This window comes from Taudactylus pleione, unplaced genomic scaffold (genome assembly GCF_031769625.1).
Source record: "Taudactylus pleione unplaced genomic scaffold, aTauple2 ptg001746l, whole genome shotgun sequence".
NCBI classification, from domain to species: domain Eukaryota; kingdom Metazoa; phylum Chordata; class Amphibia; order Anura; family Myobatrachidae; genus Taudactylus; species Taudactylus pleione.
In genome coordinates, this window is record NW_028286143.1 from 32987 (window position 1) to 49609 (window position 16623).

Sequence of the window (16623 nt, forward strand, 5' to 3'; positions counted from 1 at the left end):
GTCACAGATTCTCTCAGTTTGTGTCTGGGAGCAATAAGACCCCCGGCCAGGAGAGGAGCATTGGTGTAACCTTATACAGTACAGCGTTGTGTGACGGCCTCTGAGGAGCCTTATGGGGCTGGGTCACAGGAACCTCTGACAGACACTGACCAGGGCTCTATGGCTGGGGGGAAAGGGGAGACTTACTGGTCACTCAGTGTTACATGTCTGACTTTGTTACATGTGTTCCCTGTGATATTTATTATATTTATTCCTAGATAGTCCTGCTGTGAGGAACCAAAGTCTTTATTACACCTCACACATTCTGTATTCTCACTGATTCATTGAGGATGGACAAGGACGGGAGTCACAGGTCTGAGAGGATCTTACATCTCACTCTGGAGATCATCTATCTTCTGACTGGGGAGGTGAGAGGGTCTGGGGTGTCACAGTGACATCACTTATATCTATAGTAATAATACAGGGACATGACTGGGGAGGTGAGGGGATCTGGGGGTGTCACAGTGACATCACTTATATCTATAGTAATAATACAGGGACATGACTGGGGAGGTGAGGGGATCTGGGAGTGTCACAGTGACATCACTTATATCTATAGTAATAACCGAGCAGCAGGGAGCCGGTCTCAGATATAGTATCAGTCCCACAGTCCTGGCTGGAGTTTGGATTTAGTACATTGCACAAGTATGAGGTTTACACTGACCCAAACATGTCGGAGCTGCAGGATATACTATATACTCATTTTACTGTATATAGAATATTGTTACAGGACAAGTATTTGTAAATATAGTTTTCTTGTATATTATGTAAAATGAACACCTGAATAAACAGTGTAATTTAAATGGAGTTTAACTGACCTTTCCATTGATGTTTCCCCCAATACACAGGGTTATACAGTAGTGAAGAAGACATCCGATGTGCATGAGACACCCAGCAGCCGACTCCATGTGTCAGGAGGACTGAGCAGGAACCAGAGTCCCATCACGGTGCCTCCACCTCACTCACTGATACATGAGAGACACAATGACCAGAAGATCCTGGAACTCGCCAATGAGATCATTCAGCTGCTGACTGGAGAGGTGACTGCTGGGAATGGGACATTATACAGTAAAACCAGGGGATGTGTCTGGGTGATGACTGGAGAGGTGATTGCTGGGAATGGGACATTATACAGTAACACCAGGGGATGTGTCTGGGTGATGACTGGAGAGGTGACTGCTGGGAATGGGACAATATACAGTAACACCAGGGAATGTGTCTGGGTGATGACTGGGGAGGTGACTGCTGGGAATGGGACATTATACAGTAACACCAGGGGATGTGTCTGGGTGATGACTGGAGAGGTGACTGCTGGGAATGGGACAATATACAGTAACACCAGGGAATGTGTCTGGGTGATGACTGGGGAGGTGACTGCTGGGAATGGGACATTATACAGTAACACCAGGGGATGTGCCTGGGTGATGACTGGAGAGGCGACTGCAGGGAATGGGACATTATACAGTAACACCAGGGGATGTGTCTGGGTGATGACTGTATCATTGTGTGTGTCAGGTTCCTATAAGGTGTCAGGATGTCACTGTCTATGTCTCCATGCAGAAGGGGGAGTATATAGAGGAACACAGGGGTCTGTACAAGGACGTGATGATGGAGAATCACCGGCCCCTCACATCACTGGGTAAGAGGACACTGCCATTTATTGTACAGGGGAGATTAGGTATGGGGGCTCCCTATATACACATAATATAATAATCACATATATACAATGTACTCAGTCACTGTGTGTCTCCTACAGATGGACCCAGTAACAGAAATAACACAGAGAGATGTCCCCATCCTCTTTATTCACAAGATTGTACAGAGGAGAATCACAGGACCCCACAGGAGCATCAGGTAGATGGGTTTAGGGTCTCACCAATATACCAAAGTGACTGTCACTATATGATCTGTAGAGATGCTGTGTGTGTCTTATACACTGATATTATACTGTGTAATCTCAATGCAATCAAACATTATTTTAAAAAAAAAATTTTGTTTAGGGTGCAGCTCAGGCTAATATTAAGGTAGAAGATATAGAGGGAGAAGAATAGACATATGTGACTGATATGAAGGCAGACGATACAGAGGGAGAAGAAGAGACATATGTGACTGATATGAAGGCAGACGATACAGAGGGAGAAGAAGAGACATATGTGACTGATATGAAGGCAGAAGATACAGAGGAAGAAAAAGAGACGTATTACACTGATAATAAGCCGTGGGGTGATCAGCAGTGTAAGGAGGACAAAATCCCTAAAGATATCAGTACAGGTGAGTAATAATCACTTATTACAGAATAGTCACATTCTCCTTGTCAAGTCTCCTCTTACACTCTCCTCTGTCAGTACAAACTAATGAAGTAAATGTATCTGCCCAGTGTGGAAGACGGGAGCCATCAGCCTTTATGATTCTCCTGCTATCCCCCTCACATCATGTCACTGTATGTTACCAGCCCAGAGATCTGACCAGTCTCCTCCCCACACTCTCTGGTGTATCTCAGATACTGAGATGGTGATAACAGTAGAATGCAGCTAGTTTGACTTGTGTGTGATATAATGTATAGACCATGCCTACACTCTGTTACACACACTGAGATGGAGATCCAGAGAGTGTGAGGACACAGCAGGGTGCTGCTAGTATGACCTGTGTGTGATATAATGTATAGTCCAGTGATTCCCAACCTCAGTCCTCGAGGCACACTAACGGTCCTGGTTTTAGTGATATCCATACTTAAGCACAGATGGTTAAATCAAAATAATTGAGGTACTAATTAGGTCACCTATGCTCAAGTGTGGCTAGCCTTAAAACCTGGACTGTTAGTTGCCTTGAGGACAGTGGTTGGGAATCCCTGGTATAGACCATGCCTGCACTTTGTTACGCATACTGAGATGGAGATCCGGAAAGTGTGAGGACATAGCAGGGTGCAGCTAGTATGTCCTGTGTGTGATATAATGTATGGACCATGCCTGCACTCTGTTACACATACTGAGATGGAGATATGGAGAGTGTGAGGACACAGCAGGATACAGCTAGTATGTCCTGTGTGTGATATAATGTATAGACCATGCCTGCACTCTGTTACACATACTGAGATGGAGATCTTATTATAGTTACACAGTAGGAGATGTTGGGGTACAGCCGGGCACGTCTTATTATAGTTACACAGTATGAGATGTAGGGGTACAGCCGGGCACGTCTTATTATAGTTACACAGTATGGTATAGTTCTGCAGAGAGGCTAATTCCATATAATTATTCTGTTCCCAGCAGATGGACACAGCAGCAGTAATAACTTGGGGAGACGTCTCATATTATCTCTAGATTGTGACCTGGACGATAATAACTTCTCACAGAACTCTCCAGGAGAAAACTCCATTACCCCCACTATGCATCCAGCATCTCATAAAGCAAATATATCATCTGTTCCCTCTAACCATGAGGAATGTTCCCCTGATAATCCCAGCTCAGATCACACAGGTGATAATCCATTGTCATGTTCTGAATGTGGGAAAGGATTTACCAAGCAGATCAGTCTTTCTATACATCAGAAGAGAGTTCACAAAGCTGAAAGGCCTTTTCTGTGTTCTGGGTGTGGGAAATATTTTGCACGTAAATCATATCTTGTTACACATCAGAGATGTCACACAGGTGAGAAACCATTTCCATGTCCTGAGTGTGGGAAATGTTTTACATGGAAATCAAATCTTGTTACACATCAGAGAAGTCATACACGTGAGAAACCATTTCCATGTTCTGAGTGTGGGAAATGTTTTAAACATAAATTAGCTCTTGTTACACATCAGAGACGTCACACAGGTAAGAATCTATTTCCATGTTCTGAATGTGGGAAATGTTTTATACTTAAATCATATCTTGTTATACATCAGAGACGTCACACAGGTGAAAAGCCTTTTTCATGCTCTGAGTGTGGGAAATGTTTTACACAAAAATCAAATCTTGTGAAACATCAGAGAATTCACACAGGTGAGAAACCATTTCCATGCTCTTGAGTGTGGGAAATGGTTTACACAGAAATCTGCTCTTTTTAGTCATCAGAGACATCACACATGAGAAAAACAATGTTTATGAGCATCTAGATATATATAGAAATTGCAGCGGTATTTGCAGTACTTGGGAATTATCAGAAGAAGCATAAATACAATGTTAGTCTAGATTGCTGTCCCTGCATAGTGAAGGATAAATGACATTTACATCATCACACTATGGGCCTGTTTCAGAAGCAATGTAGCTGCAGTCTCTTACAGATTGCAGGTGCTAATATATGCTAATGCCGAGGCACAGCCGCCATAACCACGCCCACTGCTGCCTTCTCATCGGTACCATTGTCGCACATCAAGCAGTCACACAGCATTTACATAAGGTCTGACCATCCACAAACACTGCAGCTCTCCTGACATGCAGAGAGGTCTCATGCTGCAGCTGCCATAGCGATTAATTTATACACTCCCATGACATGACGATCACACGGATAGACACGCCTGCAGTTTTCTGTCCATCCCAGTGTTACCTCCTCCCAAATGCTATCACCCTGCCATTCACTAAGTGATGTATTCCTCTGTGCGTCCGTAATAGCAATGTAATCGCTGTGTGTGCGCAGTGTGACTTATACGCAGGCGTGATGGCAAACATTCGCTTTAACTGTGTAACTATCGTCATTGTGTCCTCTGCTGAATCAGCCCCTATATACTAATATATTACACTTTATTATATATCCACACAGATGTCGCCAACATAGGGCTCCAACAGGTTCCTCATGTAATGGCTTTCATATTCCTTATTCTATCAGATCAGACGTTCCCAAACTCCGCTATTACAGTCCGGGTATTAAGGATATCCATGCTTGAGCACAGGTCACTTAGTGCCTCAGTCAGTTTTATTAACCATTTGGACTCAAGCATGGATATCCTTATACCCTGGCCTGTAATGGCGGAGTTTGGGAAGCTCTGTATTAGATTAGTATTGTGTTTTTGGCCTATTTGTGCAATAACAAGACCACATGATGTAATATAGGGACATAACTAATCTGTCACCATGGCCATTTACAGATTGTCCTCAGTATGTCCTGCACTGTGAACCTCCCACAGTGGTGACACCACCAGTAATGTGCAGGGTCAGGAGATGGAGATTATTTGGTAGTGACAGAAAGGACAATACAAGCTTTGTTATAATATGAAGCAAAAAAGAGAGAAGTAGAGTATATGATATGGTGCACTATAAGGATTGTTATTCCGTTTATTCTTCTGTCAATAAGTATTAAAATATATCCATCTTTATTTATATCATTAAAAATGTGTTCAAGAAAAAAGGAAAGGTGAAATATTGGTTATAATTATAGATCGTGCTTGTAGTTAGAATGTGAAATAATAAGAAATAGATTAGAATTCCCTGTCACTGCTAGTCATATATAGTATAATAATCTACCAATGTTTATTGATCTTACTATCAATGTATAAGATCAACGTTGTTACTAAATACTATACGGTATATAGCTGTTTAATTATCTCAGTGATCAAACTTATATATGTCACTGGTAGCGTAGTGTATTATACAGCTAATTATGTAATGTGATATTGTAGCTGGAGTATACATAAATATAATAGGTCCTTTGCAGTTTATAGTGAGAGCACGATATAAGGTGGTTTTCTATAAAAAGATCTGTCACACTGCAGATATATTATCAGAATGTACAACTTTGTATCTCACTGTCCCCAGTATGTAATAATGGACAGTATGTAATAAGGGACAGTATGTAATAAGGGACAGTCTGTTGTCTTTCTAAATGTTTTCTCACATCCAACCAATATATCTATCGCGTTGCTGATTTATTTCCTGTAACTCAGTGTCGGCAGTCTCCCCAGTAACTATTAGTGGACAATATGTTACTTTCTTTAGTACTGTCCACAGGATCTATTTATATATCTTGGAGGTTCAGACCTCTCTTATGATCCCGGCTCAACTGCGCAAAACGTCATTTTTTTCGCTCTAAGCCCAATCCTATATACTGTCTCTTCTAAATCAGATTATTATAACAATAGACAAAGGTATACTGTCAAATTACTGTATAGTAAATGGTGACTAATTGGGAAACGCCGACGCACGTTTTGCCAGAAGGCTGCTTTATCAAGGCAGTGTTTATGGTGAATTTATGTTCTTTCCACTTACGGATTATGGCCCCAACAGTGCTCAATGGAACATTCAGAAGTTTAGAAATCCTTCTTTAACCAAATGCCATCATTATGTTTTGCAACAATAAGTTTGCAAAGGTCTTCAGAGAGTGCTTTGCGGTTACCCATAATGAGATATATCTTGTGTGACACCTTGATAATGAGACACCTTTTTATAGGTGGTCAGTTGGGATTGAACCAGTTTATATTCATTTGCACTGACAAGAGGCAGGTTTGCTTTCTAATTACTGATAGATGTCAGCTGGTGTCTTGGCTTTCCATGCCTTTTTGCACCTCCCTTTCTTCATGTGTTCAATACTTTTTTCCCTGTGTCATTTCATATTATTACACATAACTTAATTTATGGACATCTATGGTTTGATTTCTTTGCATGTGTGGATTGCATGGGTTGTTGCTGACATTTGGTGAAAATTTCATTACAATAGCCCCATTACAGATATATTTCCTGAGAAAAATGTTAATGTGCGCAATACTTATTTACCCGCTGTGTGTATGTATGTATGTGTATGTATGTATGTGTGTGTATATATATATATATATATATATATATATATTGGGGCTGCACAAGCTCTTTGTATTCTCAGGTTCTTGTTATGCAGTTTTTTATTGTTTGTGTTTTAGCTTTATCCTAACTTTGCTCTTAGTACCTTTATACTGTGACTGTCTTAGTGTCCATTTCTCATACCCAAACAAGAAAGGTTTTGTCTTACACGTGTGCCCCTCTTTCCTGTCTCCTGTCACTGTGACACCGCTCTGGTGTTGGGGATTTGCTCTCTGATGGGCACCTGCATGGATACACTGGCCTGTCCTGTTATTACCTCCTATCATGGTATATATCAGCATTTTGTTAGTACATATGTATTAGATAATATGTCATCTCTATTGTATGTGTGCCATGGAGGGAATGACAGCACTGTGCGAGTATCATATCCTGCAGCTTATAATACATGAGTAATACAGAAATGACACATTGTACACAAGCCATGAATAATAACAGGAATTGCTCTGTATGAGTAACTGGACGTTACAGGACTATTATGTGCAGGATGTTACTCTCATCATTAATGTAAGGACCATATTATACCAAAGAGAGAAAGCCAGGACAGCTATTCCTCATGGATGGCTCCTAATACGTACAGACCCCACCTGATGGAAAATGCCAGGATGCTGCACATCTCTGAGCGTTGGATGTATGATCTGTTATCTATATACAGGTGCACAGCGCAGCGTCACTACACCAGTATGCCGGGAGCCTCACATCATTACTCTGTACTGTTACCTAGCTGTATCCATGTCAGTCTTGTCTGCTCATAGTTGTAATGGAGTTACATTAACTGAAATACTCTGTGCTGCTGTTACCATTCTCTTTTTAGTTACAGATTTCCAGCACCACCCACATTATATGCTGCTTGTGTGTCTGCCCCCAGGTTTGCAGGATACAGCAGCTGCTCATTTTATAATCTGCTTTTCTTGCCGCATTCACACAATATTATAGTAATCTGTAGTATTAAATATTCAATAAATAACATTCCAAGTGTTACTACAGAAGGAAACTATATTCTTGTAATCTTGCAATAAAATGACTCTGATGTAGAAAATTCTGCCTCACTGCTGTGTTTAGTTATAACTTGTGTATAAAGGAAAAGGTGGGGTGTGGGGGGAATGAGGGAGAAGGTGATACATAATAATATAATGGTCAGTAATCAATAAATATAATTCATGGGAAAAAAAACTACAAATGTAAGTAAAGTCCATGATGTGGTGTAATGGGTACAAGGACCTGTGTATAATGTGGTGTAATGGGTACGAGGACCTGTGTATAATGTGGTGCAATGGGTACGAGGACCTGTGTATAATGTGGTGTAATGGGTACGAGGACCTGTGTATAATGTGGTGTAATGGGTACGAGGACCCGTGTATAATGTGGTGTAATGGGTACGAGGACCCGTGTATAATGTGGTGTAATGGGTACGAGGACCCGTGTATAATGTGGTGTAATGGGTACGAGGACCCGTGTATAATGTGGTGTAATGGGTACGAGGACCCGTGTATAATGTGGTGTAATGGGTACGAAGACCCGTGTATAATGTGGTGTAATGAGTACGAGGACCCGTGTATAATGTGGTATAATGGGTACGAGGACCTGTGTATAATGTGGTGTAATGGGTACGAGGACCTGTGTATAATGTGGTGTAATGGGTATGAGGACCTGTGTATGATGTGGTGTAATGGGTACGAGGACTCGTGTGTACGAGGACCCGTGTGTAATGTGGTGTAACAGGTACGAGGACCCGTGTGTAATGTGGTGTAACGGGTACGAGGACCCGTGTGTAATGTGGTGTAACGGGTACGAGGACCCGTGTGTAATGTGGTGTAACGGGTACGAGGACCCGTGTGTAATGTGGTGTAACGGGTACGAGGATCCGTGTGTAATGTGTAACGGGTACGAGGACCCGTGTGTAATGTGGTGTAACGGGTACGAGGACCCGTGTGTAATGTGGTATCCTTCACAGTGGGGTAGGGGATAATGAGCTGCAGCTGATAAGACCTGCTGTCATGGCCGCCACAGGGAGGCCAATCCTGGGCCATTTTTTCAATCATGGGATCCCTGGCATTGAGTTGGTCAAGTAAAATATTTTTTTCTTTTGGGCTTTTGCTGGGCCATGAATGTACTTTTATTTTTGTATTGTTAGGGCTCAGCCAGAGGTCCCCAACACCACAGGTACTATAAAATAAACATTATTCATGGCCCAGCACAGGCCCACAGGAAAAAATAAATCTTTCATGGCCCCTGGCCGGGCCCCAACAGTCAGCAGCAGAAGTATATTAACATATATGGCCAACCCTGTCCCCAGCCTCCGACAGGAATAAATTACTTTCAGCAAAGGTCCCCAGCCCACCCTTTTCACCATATCACAGCACAGCAGGCGTATGATGAATTTGCAAATATAATGTACATCATCCTCAGAGAGGAAACTCACCTAGGCCAGTAACGCATGTATAACTCTCCAGTCTCCTCCAAACCAGCAACCAGGCAGCAAGGGGTGCTCCAGCAGGCACTGTGTGGGGGTGCAGGCTTCTTGGTGATGCAGCAGCAGGGCTCCTTTCCTGGGGGGGTGCAGCAGGGCTCCTTTCCTGGGGTGGGGGTGCAGCAGGGCTCCTTTCCTGGGGTGGGGGTGCAGCAGGGCTCCTTTCCTGGGGTGGGGATGCAGCAGGGCTCCTTTCTAGGGGTGGGGGTGCAGCAGGGCTCCTTTCCTGGGGTGGGGGTGCAGCAGGGCTCCTTTCCTGGGGTGGTGATGCAGCAGCAGGGCTCCTTTCCTGGGGTGGGGGTGCAGCAGGGCTCCTTTCCTGGGGTGGTGGTGCAGCAGGGCTCCTTTCCTGGGGTGGGGGTGCAGCAGGCTCCTTTCCTGGGGTGGTGGTGCAGCAGGACTCCTTTCCTGGGGTGGGGGTGCAGCAGGGCTCCTTTCCTGGGGGGGTGCAGCAGGGCTCCTTCCCTCCTCCTGAATAGTTTGGCCCTGGCACTTTTATTTTTGTGTCAGAGGCTTTTATTTTCACAGGGGCCAGGGCTGGCTGCCTGACACCACACTAGCCCCCTCAGCAATGCTGCTCCATCCTCCTTCACTTAAGATTGTTGCGGGCATGGCTGAAGGAAGACAGGCTGCATTGTGCTGCACTGCGCGATGCTGCGTGACCTCTGACGTCACACCAAGGTGCCGCGCACAGCCGGGCAGCATCTGAGCTGAGTGCGCAGGGCTCAGCACTGCCCGCCAATAAACAAAGACAAAGACCTTTTTTTTTATATTTTGACTCAGTGCCGCCCTCCAGGGATCGGTGCTCCGGACGACGGCCCAGTTAGCCAAACCCTAGAACCGTCCCTGGTGGGTTGGTTGGTATGAACAAATATTGTAATGTGCACAATGACACAAGTGGGGCTATCTCGGACATGCAGGATGCAGCAAAACAAAACAAGTCAATGTGACAATGTCCAGTATGCACTCATACTCCCTGAGGAAGGCCCGCACTGGGCAGAAACGTGTTGGAGTTGCATCCACATCTTCTATACCAAACACTACACTATACCACAGCTAGCATGAACACCCACACCCACAGCGGGCTGTGCTACCGACCGGTCTGAGCCGATATCAACGCAGAGCACCACCCAGCAGGAATCAACCCGCAAAACCCCAGGATTGGGGAATCATGCCTCATCACACCGTGCCAGGAACGTACCTGGATGTTACAGACAAGAAGGATGGATACACCACGGTCAGGCTACATTTCAACTGCCGGAGGAAGCATCTCCTGAAGGTCCCCATTGTGCAAGATCAACATCACACGGTTACCACACAAGGCCACCCGTGCCCACGTCTCTCTGCTACACATCCACAGGTATCCAGGCACTGACCACGCATAACCAGGACGACCAGACAGGTAAGCTGGACGCTGCCCCTAACTCTAAAAAGACCGCAACACTAGGTGGAAATTACACTCTGCTTAACCACGTATTGGACTCTCTGAATACCGGAATAGACCATTCCGGGTACTGATAATACCCACTACCACCTTCCACTTTACCACACTACCATTGTTACTGGACATGCCACATTGACTTGTTTTGTTTTGCTGCATCCTGCATGTCCGAGATAGCCCCACTTGTGTCATTGTGCACATTATAATATTTGATCATACCAACCAACCCACATCTATTATTGCTACATCTCTCTGTACATAACCAATATTCTGTGTACTGCTGCTGTCTATTGAGACCAGTAAACTATTACTGTATCTTACAACATTTTGGGTCCATTCTTCTTTTACACATCACCCAATCATTTATAACAATACCACTTAGCAATATGTCTGAGCGCTACACAACCCAATTTTCTAGTATCCCCACTCATGGCAGAAGCACTTACCTTAGTTACACAAACACATACTCTGTGCGCAAGGGTATCCATCCTGAACTATTTCTTGCCTATTTATCGGAACTACTATTGTTTTGCTTTATTACACCTCATCTGCTACTAGTGGTGCTCATAATCTATATAGTACATTCCTAATTATCAATACGGGACATGGGGAAATTCCTAATCGCCCCTACCCCATGAAAAACCCTCAGAAACAAATCGGGTAAACGTGGAGATATTGCTATCCCTGCAGAGCCTTCATCGCTAGTCGTGATGTCCTCTCAGCCTTCTCAGACGTCCTCTAAGTACCACTAACTCACCACTCTCCACCCTGCCCCAAGCAGATGCTCCCCTGCATTTCCATTAGTCTATGAAGACATGGTGAGAGCAATTAAGGATACAATGGCCCCAATTATGCAACAGCAGTCTGCTACGTCTGTGGCAGCTCTGAAAGAGGTAAAATCCCAACTTGATTCCACCGGTATCTAACGAACAGAAGATTAGTGAGAATGAACAAGATATCTTCGAATTGAAACAACAGGCAGCGTCCATGCAAAAATCCAGCTACCAGCTGATCGGCAAAGTAGATGACTTGGAAAATCATTCCCGCCCGAATAATTTGCGTGAGGTAGGCCTTCCAGAAAGTCTGAGGGGCCCTGACCTCATCAAATTCCTACCCTCTGATCTACCACAGATTTTGGGAGTTGCTGATGTTATACCTGACTTTACTGTTGAAAGGGTGCACAGTTTAGGATCTTTCTCCGATTCCTCACGCCCACGCACAGTGATACTTTGTTGCTTGAACTCCTCATAAAATGACTTTTTGGTCTGCTGCTCGTAAGATGGACAGGATCCATGTGGAATGACCATCGCCTGCTCATTTTTCTAGACTAATCGGCCGAAGTCACTAGGGCCTGCAAGGAGATGAACCCTATCTGCTCAAAGCTTGTCCAGACACAGAGGAAATTCGCTCTTCTTTATCTCGCTAAGCTCAGAATCTTGCAAGGTAAAGATTTTAAAGACTTTACTGTGCCCGCCGATGCCCGAGCATACATGGAAGAGGAGGAGGAAGAGCGCATGGCTAATCCTGACTGATAGATTTCCTTTATATACCTACTAAATATCATTTTCTGCTTATTGTCAGATTCTTGTACTGGACTCTCAGATACTGCTTTGCTCTAATACAATTAATACTTTGATTCTGTTGTGTGTTTTCCGATGATGGTGTTTCTATATTATTGCACTTTTATGTTGCTGCCCTGGGATATCATTGTTGGAACTTTGCAGCATATTTAAAATTGGTTTAATTCTAACCGATTTTTCTCTTTAGACTTTTGTGCTTTTCATGTTAGAAATATTCCGGCATATTATTATTTGTACATCTGATATTGATATGCCTATGTATATATTTCTTTCTTATACTCTATATCAGTGGTGTCAAACTCGGGCCCTCCAGCTGCTGTGGGACTATATATCCCAGCATGCCCTGCCACAATTTTAGCAAGTCCTAATAGCAAAACTCTGACAGTGCATGCTGGGATGTGTAGTTCCATTGCAGCTGAAGGGCCCGAGTTTGACACCACTGCTCTATATATTTTTATCAACATTATTACGGGGGGGCGCGGCTCTTCCTTGTTCTCATATGTCTCTAACTGTATTCATACCGTGGATTATTTCTGTTTTATTTACATTTTTTCCTTTTTTTTTCTCTGGTTCCTTTTCCTTTTTTTTATTCTGTTTTCATCTTTTTTCCAAGATTGGGGAGATGTTACAACTAATAAAATCGATGTTTTTTGTTCTATAGCAATGCGATGGTGTGCTTTTTTGGGTGGGATGTCTGCGCTATTTTCTCTAAACTCCCTAAATATTGAATAATATTAGAGTGTGTTCTTGGAATGTCCAAGGCATTAAGAGCCTGATTCAGAGGCGCTCGCTGTTTGCTAGTGCTCGCTCTGAATCAGGGCGGGATTTTTATTTATTTTTTTCTCCTGCCCACTCGCTAAGCTGTGGGTGCCCACCCACAGCTTGTGAGAGCGGGCTGGAGATGGTTGCGATTATCACGACCATCGGCATTGCGAGGAGACCCTAAGGTAGAGTCTCAGCACTCTCAATGCCGAGTGGAAATCCTGCTGTAATAGAGCAGGAAGTCCACTACCCGCCTACAAAATGGGGCGAGTCCCTACCTCCCTATCCGCGGGTAGGGGCGAGCCCCGACCCGCCCACAAAATGGGGCGAGCTGTCGATCAACATCGACAGCTGCCCCATTTTGTTGCGAGCCCCGTAGCGAGTGAAGTTCTCACTCGCTACGGGGCTTGTGCACCGCACGTGTGCACTGGGCCACCATCGACCCGCTTGCGAGCGCTATGCTATGCGCTCGCAAGCGGGTCTGAATCAGGCCCCAATTCCCCTGTGAAATGTCACAAAATAACTTCATATCTCAATTTGAAAAAAGCCGATAAATCTTTTTTACAGGAAACACACCTGACAGATTTGGAACATGTGAAATTATCTGTGTTGCGACAACGGGTTGTAGCTTTTTCATCGTATACCTCTAAAGCGCGTGGAGTTGCTATTCTTATACGGAAAGGGCTCCCATTTGTAGTTGAAAAGCAGATATCTGACCTAAATGCCCGATTTGTTATTCCTCAGATTACGCTTTCTGGTGTTCTTTACACTTTATGTGATATTTATGCCCCTACAAATTATGATCGTTCCTTTATTAAAGTATTGAGTAATAAGTTGTATCCCCGAGGCTCACCTCTTGGACTTACTGCGGCACCTGTCACCGGTCTATGTGTATTTCATCACAGTGGATCGCCACATCCGGAGTGATGAACTTACTATTCCCTGGCTACATCTGGGATTGATATCTACACACTGACGTGGATGCTGGGCGCAGTCACTCATTGGATTTGTTACATGCTTTTTATTCATATATTTCCTGTAAGTGTACATCTGTTATTAAAACCATCGTTTTCAGGGCATACTGCACTATTATTTTACTCTCTCCTTATATTTCTCCATGTTTATGGTGTTACAAGAAGGAAGATCCAGCGGTACCTCTTTCTAGTGCTATATCAGTGGTATCCAGCCATTTGGAACTATCAAGTCCAATTTGATTTGGTGACTATTGATTGTATCTTTGTGGAAAACACATTGGTGTCCCAATACATTTTAAAAAAGCAATGAAATTCCATAGACAAGAAAACCTTACGGTTTCACATGTCCCATTAGGGCTTCTTAGACATGATCTGAAATTTCACAAAACCTATTGAATTTCTGCCACTCAAACTTTAAAAAGCAATGAAGTTATGATCATTAAGGCTGACGCATTAGTGGAAGTGTTCCTTGGGTAATACAATGGCGATGCAATTATTAGCGATCGCATATTTCACCATACCCCATACACACATTAAAAATACGCACTTTAGCGAATGCATAATATCCTGTATGCGAACGCTGTTTATTAGCTTCATGCGTACACATCTGCCCCAAGTATAAAGTCCTCACTACATAAATCTAACTAGCGTCTTTTCCCAAACCCCATACTTACACACTGCACACTCACATAAAAGGTTCCATAGCTTCAAAGTGAAATATTCAAGGTTTATTCATTTATTACTAATGTTGTGAAATAAAGACTATTTTAGATCTAAGGTTTAGTACATGATAAGCTAACCATGTTTGGTGTTGTACTGATCTACTCTGTCTCAACAGCTATCCGGTGTCATTGGGGGAGAAGATTGCAACATGCGTTCTCAACTTATGGACTGTAGAGAGTTAAAGCACTAAAATGTACTTTGTAATGTTAGCAGCTTAGATTTGCATGCGGCAGGAAAAAGGAGACAAAAGGCTGTCGGAGGCTGATCTGTGTCCATTTGAATCGACCTGTTAAATGTCCTGTAACAGAAGCACCGTGACGGAGAAGCAATGGAATCATGCCAAACTTGCCTATTGTATTGCTTATCCCTGTAAGGGTATAAATGTGCATACAGACTCCAATCTAGAGTCTTCATGCTGATGCTGTTGACGGAGGTTTCTTGTTGATGCCGGTAACTTGTCCCAGTGCGCGTGCGTATGTATAGCTGTACCTTGGGTCTGTATAATTTCTTTGCCCTAAATTGTCTTTAGATCACAGCGTGTATCCTACTGTTTTTATGTTGAATAATATCCTTTGTGCGTTGGAAACACATTTCAAAGTCTGAAGGCATTAATTTACTGTATGACTGCGTACGCAAATAGCGACAATTTTAGAAGGTATAGGCAGGAGCGTATAAAGGTTTAGAAGGTATAGGAAGGATTGTACAAAGGGCTAATTACGTTATAACACACCCTGTGGTTAATGGCAGATTCAGCACTCTCACAGAATGAGATTGCTGTCAGTCACAAAATGGTGGAGCTGCTAATTCACAGAATTGTGTGCTCATTGGAATACACCAGAGCCTTAACTAAACTTCTTGGTTCCCTTTGCCAGATAGAGCATTGGTGCCCTCCCTCCACCATTTTATAAATAGAGACATTAGATAGTGCACCTGAAAAAAAGGCCATGGCCTCATGGGGAAGGGCTAGGGAAGAGAGTGCTGCATCTGCAGTTAACCACATGGTGTGATGGCATACCATATCTGTATTACGCAAGGAACACGTCCATTAAGGCGTCAGCCTTAATGATCGTAATTTTATTGCTTTTTGAAGTTTAATGGGACATGTGAAACCGTAAGTTTTTTGTCTATGGAATATTTCTTAACAACCAAATGATAATCTCTTTCTATGCCATTTGTATCTATAGTAAAGTAACAATATAAAGTTTCTTCAATTTCTCTCTCTCTCATTTTTTCCCTTATTTTTATTTGTCCCTCTTTTTTTAATGTTGAAATATTGGTATTTGCACCTTATTTTTATGGTTGCTATGGAGTGTGAGATAGAGGATAATACTAAACCTTCTTTCGATTTTCATCATACGCCACTAATACTCCATATTGTATGATTTGCAATGATTGTTATTACTTTAATTATATACTGGTGTATTTTGTTTATACTACTGTGTTTCTAGTAAAAAAATATTCTTTTTTTAATGTATATTACCCATTATGTTGACTAATCTCCATGTTTTTTTTTTCTTTGCATTGTATTTTGGATACCAATAAAAAAAGGTTTATAAAAAAAAAAAAAAAAAAAAACATGATGGAAACCAAATGAGCCATGAATGGACCTAAAGGCTTTACCTCACCAAATATAGCTGAGTGGCTATAACACTATGGTCAGCTATAAGGTAATGATGGGAGTTGATTGGTTTGTTTTTAGTGGTTAATGGTTTATCCAAAGATGGTGAGGTTCCGATGTTTCCTCACAATAGTGTTGTACCAATGTTGGGTCACTGTAACTCGCTCCTGTGGCCTCTCCCTGCCTAATGCAGAGGATTATCAGTCAGGCATGCAGCACAGGAGCAGGGATCTTGGGTGGCGGGCAGTCACT

At 43.1% G+C, this 16623-nt stretch overlaps 1 protein-coding gene across 2 annotated transcripts; it reads left to right on the forward strand.

Moving 5' to 3' along the window:
• The first annotated feature begins 1807 nt into the window (after positions 1 to 1807).
• On the forward strand, positions 1808 to 7746 carry LOC148439495 (uncharacterized). 2 transcript variants are annotated; one of them, XM_088464670.1, is made up of 3 exons: positions 1808 to 1893; positions 2040 to 2310; positions 3306 to 7746. In XM_088464670.1, exons 2-3 carry the CDS (start codon positions 2106 to 2108, stop codon positions 4046 to 4048), a joined length of 948 nt encoding a protein of 315 aa, XP_088320796.1. In that variant the 5' UTR covers positions 1808 to 1893; positions 2040 to 2105; the 3' UTR covers positions 4049 to 7746. The 2 variants fall into 2 exon arrangements, with proteins under 2 accessions (XP_088320796.1, XP_088320797.1); XM_088464671.1 differs by having other exon boundaries at positions 3309 to 7746.
• Positions 7747 to 16623: the final 8877 nt, after the last annotated feature.

Coding starts and splice junctions, on each gene's coding strand:
- LOC148439495 (XM_088464670.1), top strand. CDS start 2,106: ATGAAGGCAGACGATACAGAGGGAGAAGAAGAGACATATGTGACTGAT. Junction 2,311..3,305: donor CCCTAAAGATATCAGTACAG/GTGAGTAATAAT, acceptor TTCTGTTCCCAG/CAGATGGACACAGCAGCAGT.